General features: G+C 36.3%; 1 protein-coding gene across 4 annotated transcripts in view; it reads right to left on the reverse strand.

The window, feature by feature from the left end:
- The window catches only part of LOC111048887 (MOG interacting and ectopic P-granules protein 1), a 31723-nt gene extending 23947 nt beyond the window's left edge, over positions 1 to 7776 (reverse strand). For 2 of the 4 annotated variants that reach the window (XM_039430310.1, XM_039430308.1), the window contains exons 1-3: positions 7519 to 7776; positions 5536 to 5614; positions 1445 to 3345 (exon numbers count right to left, since the gene is read on the reverse strand). In XM_039430310.1, coding sequence (XP_039286244.1) covers positions 1445 to 3345; positions 5536 to 5596 — 1962 coding nt within the window. In that variant the 5' untranslated portion in view covers positions 5597 to 5614; positions 7519 to 7776. Of the gene's footprint in view, positions 1 to 1444; positions 3346 to 5535; positions 5615 to 6965; positions 7324 to 7518 lie in introns of those variants that run through there. The other 2 variants (XM_039430311.1, XM_039430309.1) reach the window with 1 other exon arrangement.
- Positions 7777 to 8372: the final 596 nt, after the last annotated feature.

Raw genomic sequence — 8372 nt, forward strand, 5'->3', positions numbered from 1 at the left:
TTGACGAGTGGCTCAAAAGTGCGAGTATTTCAAATTTTCGTTATATGTATTTATTACATAAAATTATAACATATTTCAAATTTTCAAATAATATAAACATATTGTCATTTAAAAGCCAAAAACTAACCTCCCTAACCATTCCTTTTACCTTTAAAACCTAATTGAACAGAACCTTTCAGGTTATGTTTATACACTAGACAAATTGAAACTCGCAGTTCTGAGGCACTCCCATTTCGACATTTGTATTCTCAAAGTGTAAGCTTGTATTTTGAAGTTGTTATAAAATTGTTAAATATTTTCAGTAATAAAGATTTTGATTGTAAATTTCCTTTTATGCGTGTTTGTTCTATTTTCTAATTTTTCAAGAATAGTACTCGTTGATGATAAAGCGAACCATTCCTCCATGCAGTCGTAGCCTAATGGGGAATACTTTGATATTTTTCCTTTCGATATTTAAATTAAAATCATGTTGTAACATAAGTAAATTAAGTATTTGATTGTACTTGATGCCTCTACTTATAAAATTCTCAACTGACTGACTCATCCACTAATTTGTTATAAACCTGCACCATGAAGTGTATCAAGTACTACTTGATTTGGTATAGATATGTGGAAAAAGCACTATGAAAGTAGATATGATTCATTATCAAGTCAGTCAGTTATCAACTAATTATCAGCGAGGAATCTCTCACAAAAATTGAACAAGGAAATCTAAAAAGTTGATTTGATGTTGATATTTGGAAGAACCAATGAGAAAGTAAATATGGTTCATTATTAAGTCAGTCAGTTATCAACTAATTATCAGCGATAAATCTCTCACAAAAATTGAACAACAAGGAAATCTAAATGGTTTAAATCAACATCTGAGTTTAGGCTTGTATACAGATATAAGTAAGAGCTCGTTGTACCCCTGGCTGAACTCGAGCGTCCTATGCTGCGAGTTGATGGTCATAAAATAAAACTTCGGTCGATAAATTTTTCAATTTGCTAGTTGATGAATCACTTCGAATACTCTTTTAACAACATAGCAGTCTTGAATGTTCAGTGAATAATGGTAAACAACTATCACTCACCACGTGAAGCGAAGATGGACGCCAAAAGCACTACAAGTGGTGAGTAATAATCTGTTGTTTACGATTATTCACTAAATATCTAGACTGTTATGTCGTTATAAAGGTATTCAAAGTAAAATTTGTTCATGGAGTATGAGAGAGGTTTTTCCTCCGTAAAATACTATAGGATATTCCACAGGTTCCCTTAAGACCCAAAACTATAACAGTTCATGACATGGACTTTATCAGAGCTACGAATACCATGTGAGACAGACTAATACCGTCCGTCATTGAGACAGACAAATCATTGTTAACAAAGTGACACCCTGAGTATCGATTTTCACTTTAAAACTTAGCTATTACATTAAATAGTTTTGTAAAATCATTGTTACCTGTACTAGGTTGATGCCGATCTGCATGAAGAACTTGCCGAGCGGGTTTTCGAAGTACGATCCGCTCTTCTTCTTCTCCTCACCACTGCCACTCTCCTCCTTCGTTTCCGTCGGCTTTTCCTCTTTATCCTTCTTCGTCAAGTCCTTTGGCTTTTCTTCCACTTCCGCCGGCTTCACCTTCACCTCTTCCACACTGCTACTACTGTCGTCTTCCTTGTCTTTGGTCGTCTCTTCCTTTTCCTTTTCATCTTTCTTCTCACTACTTTCTTCATCGACATCCATTTTTTCTTCGGATTTTGCCTCCGCCGCCTCTTTTCCTTCTTCGTTGTCGACATCCATCTTTTCCACCTCTTCCTCGGTTTTACCCTCCTCTTTCGCCTTTTCCGCTTTCTCCTTCTCTTCCTTTTCCTTCTGCTCCTTTTCCTTCAGTTCTTTCTCTTTCTGTTCCTTCTTTTCTTTCTCGCGCTTTTCCTTCTCTTCCTTCTCCTTTTTCTCGTTCTCCTTCTGCATTTTGATGGCTTTGTCTAGGGTTTCGATGTACTCTTTGAGAGGCTTGATGGGGGGTTTCTCGTAGACGTAGGGCACAATGAAAGAGGGGGCCTCCACTACATACATATCGTCGGTGAGGGAGGGCAGAACGATGGGTGCAGGTTTGGGAGGAGGGGCGGCCTGGGGTATGTTGGGCATGACTTGGGGGAGTGTGGTTTGTGACGGTGATGAGCCGACCACAACTGGTTTGATGGTGGTGTGTTGGTTGCGGAGAGTCTGCGCCTGCGCGTTGTAGAGTGAGGCGGCAGGGGGGAGTGAGGTGACGGGTAGCACAGAGAAGCTGGGAGCCTGGTGAGCCTGCTGCGGGGGTGCACCTCTAGCCGCCGTCACTGGCACTGGGCCCCGCCCCGAGAGGATCGAGTTCGTATCGATGATCACCAAGGTCGGCTCCTTCTTGCCGCCTTTCGCCGGCTTACTCCCCGCTGCGATCTCCGCCAACCTCTTTGTGTCACTCACAACGATGGTCGTCTTTTTCGCCGACTTCCTGCTCTCGGGTCCCAGATCCAGGGCCAGTGGATCTTGCGGCTCGATCTCTTCAATATCGGGATCATCGCTATTCTGAGCATTTTCCGAAGCCTCAATATAGCTCTTCTGCTTGTTGAGGTTTCGCGAACTACGCCTAGGGGTCACATTGATCGGTACACTTTTCCGCGGCTTTTTAGATTTTTCAGGGGTCACATCAATGTCTATCACTTCGGGACTTTTATTCTTATCGCCCTCACCTTCCCCACTCTCACTCTTCTTCTCTGTTTTCTCCTCCTCACCCTCACCATCTTTCTCTTCCCCACCATCTTCCTTCTCACTTTTCTTGTCTTCTTTCAGTTGCTCGTCATCACCTGTCGTCTTTGTACTATCACTTGGCGGCTCCTCACTCTTATCGCTATCAACTTTATCCGTTTCCGACTTAGTATCACTTTCTTTTGATTCGTCTAGGTTGGTGGATTTGGGGAGATCTTCAGCGTCACCGTTCTCTTCAGGTTTTTTATTGTCTGTACACTCACTTTCCGAAGATTTCGGTTCGGATTCACTGTTGGCATCATCCGAAGGTTTGTCTATTTGATTAACACATTCACTAATATCATTGTCTTTAGCACTGGTACTATTTACAACACTAGGGGTCTCTTGGTCGCACTCCATGCTGTCACCGTTCTCCTTGGCATCGTGGCTGAATCCGTTGCTGGAGATGTGCTCGTCCAGCTCGGGATTGGTTGCAGGCACTTGTTTGTCAGGCACATCCTCCAATGGGGCGGCAGCGATCCGCTTGGCGGGGCGGTCCTCCTCCACCGACACGTCCATCGGAGACTCCTTCTCCGTGTATGCCCCGTTCATGTCACCGTTCACCTTTGCACAGCCTGCAAAACAAAAACACAGTAGTCTTCAATAATCTTGCTTCAAATTGTATTAAACAACTCAACATTTTTCAAGTTTACAGTGATTATTTATTTTTTAGTTACTTATTACCTATATCATTTAATGGGTCCATTCAAAAAAAACTAGAATCTAGTGACTAGCAACTAGTCATTGGATCTAGTCATACAAATAAGATTATACAGCTGACTCCAATCCTAACATTTGCTTGAAAATTACTTGAACTAGCAATTGCTAGCTTTTATTCAACTGACCTATTGTTATTAAATTCACTTTGTTGGTGTTGTTGTATTTAATGATATAAGTATATTATCATTTTGATATTATTGTATGAATGAATGAATAAAGTTTACAACTACTATGATAAGGGGAAGGAACAACAGGCCCATACCCATAACTAATAGGCTACTCTTTTAATCTACATAGTCTAAATCCTAATTTAGGTAAAACCTACGTTAGTTTCACTCCACATAACAACGATTTATTCAGCGCATATAGGCCTATTATAATATTATAATTCAGTTTTTTCATCCTTTCAAATAAAAATTCATTTTTCAATGATTTTTTTACTTGTAAGTAGATAGAACTTGAAATAATCATTACAAGTAAAGACAAAAACTATTTTTTCAAAGCATGTTACAATATACCATTCAGGAGAACATATTTGGACTGAGCGCTAAGCCTATAGATCTCTTCCAATCTTGATTGTAGGATTTGAAATTTTATGGACCAAACAATAAATAATGCCCTGAACTGTAATCAAGTTGCTTAAATAGAGGCACACTTCCAAGTATTAAACATTTGAAATTAGTGAATACAGTAAATCACTAGGCTACTCTTACTTACTGCACTAATGTAAATATAGCATTGAAAACAAATCGAAAGACAGGCTAATAATGTAAATGAAGTTCAGAAATACTGTTACTGGAAGTAATGTTTAAATTTTCATTTGCTAGTTAGTTCTATCTCTTAAAATATATCAAGGTTGCATTGAGCATAGGGCCGGTTTCCGAGCTCGGGATTTGGCTAAGTTCTAGACTTTAAACAGCTGTCAGAAAATTGGTTTTCGAAACGGGGCGTAGTCGTAGTCATTGTCATAGTCACGTTTGAATTAAATGTCAAAAAACTATAAAATTAAACACAAAATAAAATGAAGAGAGAATAGGCTAGTGTAAAGTTTCAGCTTTTTTGAATTATTTAAAAATGTTTCCAATTATAGAAACGGGAAAATAAAAACTGCGACTACTGTTATGAAAACTGCGACTAAGCCCCGTTTTGGAAAGCTAATTTTCTGACTCCAGCTGTTTAAAGTCTAGAATAGACTGTCTTAGCTTAATCCCGAGCTCGGAAACCGACCCTTAAAGTGTACAGAAAGAAATAATTGAGCCTGTTTCAACATGTAGGCCTATACCTCTCGTTGAGGTATCTCTAGTACGACTTTTCTATCAGAAACTAATATTATTAATGGTGCTTCAACATTTTCAATTCAAAACTTTGATTGACATCAAAAAAATTATAGAAAGTTCGATTGGTCTAGTTTTGCAAATTGTGTACCGGTAAGAGCTTAGACAGTACACAAACATTTCAGCACTTTTCATATTAATTTACATCCCATGTAGGTTGCATCCAGTATACAAGCATTTCTAGAAGAGAGAAATTCTAGAATTTCATTTTTGATAAGGAATAATGTTTGCAGCGGTTTTGATTAGCCTATACAAATTTTTATTGAAATCCTTCAGTCGACATTTCTAAAAAGTGTTCTTCAAAGATCTGTCACAAGGCTACAGACTGTCCTCTTGGACTTTAACGAAACCAAAATAAAAATAACGGTCACTAAAATGTCATATGTATAGCTGATCTCATGACTGAATTCCAAACAATTACGGTGATATGAGCTATCAGTGCACTAACTGCACGTCAATCTCAGCAATACAGTAGTAACAATTTTTCAATAACTTATTATTTTCTTATAAGTTACATTCTCTTTTCTAAATTGTAGCAGAGATGTTTACGAAATCCAACTTTGACGTATGAATATTTCGAATAACTATTGACAAATAATTTTAATAAAATCAACTTCTTATAGGACTATTATTCTCTGAAGAATAACATCAAACAAGCAATTTTTAGACACTATTTCTATGTTGAATGAGGAATACCGTACATTCACTTACCATCGGACTGTGCCGGTAAAACTTCCGTCCCTTCCGCTGCTTCGCCCATCTCGGTATCCATTGGTTATTGATTATTTACCTAGAAAAATGGAATTATAGTTAGAGAACGCTAATCATAATATTAGCTTAGTTAAAACAAGTATTAGAAACAACGAAAACCAAAATGATGCACCAACAAACTAAATAATAGATCGATTTTAACACAAGAAGAATATCTAAAACCTCTTTTGACAATCAGTACAAACAAAATCTAACCTAACCATGGAATATTGACGTTCAAAATCTATCCTACCAATAACGTTTCAACATTTTGAGGTTGACCTTGATCTTTTCTGTCTTTTAGCCTATCTAGCCTTAAAGCTATTATGCTACACATATTTCACAATACCTATTCTCAAAATAAACAACATAGGCACAAATTTTGAAAAGTTGAGTTTGCCTGACATTAATTATTTTCAATGAGGAAAAATGTTAAGAATAGATGTTAAATCTATACTGACTGCATTGAGCTACGCCAATGGAAGCATTATCATGGAAAAATATTATTATTATTAAATTTATTTATCAATTTTCTTAGTTGAGGTACTGTTTACATTCATTGAGTGGGATATAATCTACAATACATTTTTAAATTATCAATAGATAAATTTAAATATTAGCTTATTCTACTGTATTAAAAAGAGCAACTCAAGAGGTTGAGTTCCCAGTATATTTATAAACCTCAGTAGAATGAATCATCAACTTAGAAATTGCATACTTCAAACAATATTCATGTTTTGAATACAGTAAAAATTCAATAGAAGTTTCGCAAGTTTAATCCATTGAGAAATAAACGTTGAAACTAAATAAGCAAATTAACAACTGTGTTTTAAGTAAATTAAGTTGAAGTGGAATTTGATTGAACAGAAAGTTACATTTTAAAGTATGTATTGAATAAAACTGTTACCAACAATAGGCCTAAGTAATAAATATGAACTAATTTGTAACAAAAATACAAATGTTTCTAACCTAAATGAGACATAAAAATAGAATAAAAAGAAGTTAAAAACTTTTGACACATTTATTGGTATTGAGTACAATAGTGATTCCATCATTGAGAAGTTTTCCGATAACTCATACACCCCAAAAATTGTATATTTTATTAAATAAGCTGTCAAATTAGGTTACCGACCATAACCAAACAACTTACAAAAACAATGGAAATAACAATAATATTTTACCAAAAAAGCAAATTAATATTCAAACTAGCAGAAATATAGCTTTTCTTGCAATGTCAAATATTACTTTACATACAAGTGGAATAAATTGGATATCCACGAATATTCAATATGGCGGTCAAACTTGCTACTACTTGCCAGGAAACACAAGGCCCCATCATTACATATAAATTCATCAAATTTTGAAAAATGAGTAATTTTTAAATCACGTACCAGTAATGTTAATGTATTTGTGATGAGTATTCCATTCCGTCAAATTTCAAAAACATAGTTAATCAAACTCTGAAATTTATCGTAACTATAAGTTGAAACTAGGCTAACCTAGGGTAGGCCTAGGCTAAGCTTGCGTTTAGGTTGAAAGGTATAATGATGTGAAGGAATCGTCGGCCGGTATCCACAATTTTATAGCACTAATAAATTTCTGCATATTTTAAAACTAACATTCATCAACATAAAAACATTAAAACAGCACCAATTAAGTTAATAGAATAAGACTAAGTACAGTTCAACACACACACTGCCTGCCAACATCTTTCGCAGACCTATGGGGTTAGTTCCAATTTCTACCACAAGAGCGCTCTGCGGTACTTCAACAAAGGCATGAGTAAAGAATTATTTTCCAAAGAACTAAAATATTTACAAAAACTTTCTTATCAAATGATGAATTCAAGTTTATAAGAATTCAGCATGTAATGCTAGAAGAATGAATTATCAGTAATCAATTAGCCGCAACTCGAAAGTAAAGGCTCCCGCCATTCGTACTTACAGAGAGAGAGAGGCTGCCAAAATCGTATGGTTGAACACACCAGCTGCCGCTCCAACACAAATCCTGCAATATGCGTTTTTACGGAGCCTGCTAACCATATCAGCTCGAAAACCACTCAACAGAACCAAAACTTATTAAAATTAACAAATGAATCACAATTATCGTGATAACTCATAGCGCAAGGAGTCAATACGTGCAGTCACTACTTGTTTGTGAGGACGTCACTAACCCTTCGGCCTAAACTCCTGCCAAGATGGCGTCCATGGGTCACGTGACTTCAAAACAGTGACGTAAAATGTAACATGAAAGCAGGCGGGTAATATCCAATAGCATTATACATAATAAATCACGTGACAGTATGACAGAAAGTTGTGTCACGAAAGTGGAAACTGATTCAATTAATGAACATTAAAATTCACCCTCAAAGTCCGCCAAAAAAAGTTTTTTTTTGCAATTTGACAGAAAAAACGGTGTGCCGGTGCGGACAATTGATGAAAATATGATATAGCTCAATTATAAGAATATGGCAAATGAAATACATTAAATAATATAGAGAGATCTGTTTACTATCCAATAGCATCAAAATGCTCATTATCCCAACAAATTTTAAGGGAATGCGCTCATGTGCGCTTGCAGAAAACCATCAGGTTATTGATTTTTCGCCCCCTAAAGAATTGAAACTCTAAAATATCATAACTCAGCGGAAGTATTATTCCCATTTATAAGCAAAATAATGATGGGATGCAACAAACCTATAAAATAATTGCTTCTGGGATAGTCAACTCCAATTTTTGACAATACGCACTGCTTTTGTATATGCACAATATAATTACGGTGAAGAGTGTAGTAAGGTA

This window comes from Nilaparvata lugens, chromosome 6 (genome assembly GCF_014356525.2).
Source record: "Nilaparvata lugens isolate BPH chromosome 6, ASM1435652v1, whole genome shotgun sequence".
In the NCBI taxonomy this organism is placed as follows: domain Eukaryota; kingdom Metazoa; phylum Arthropoda; class Insecta; order Hemiptera; family Delphacidae; genus Nilaparvata; species Nilaparvata lugens.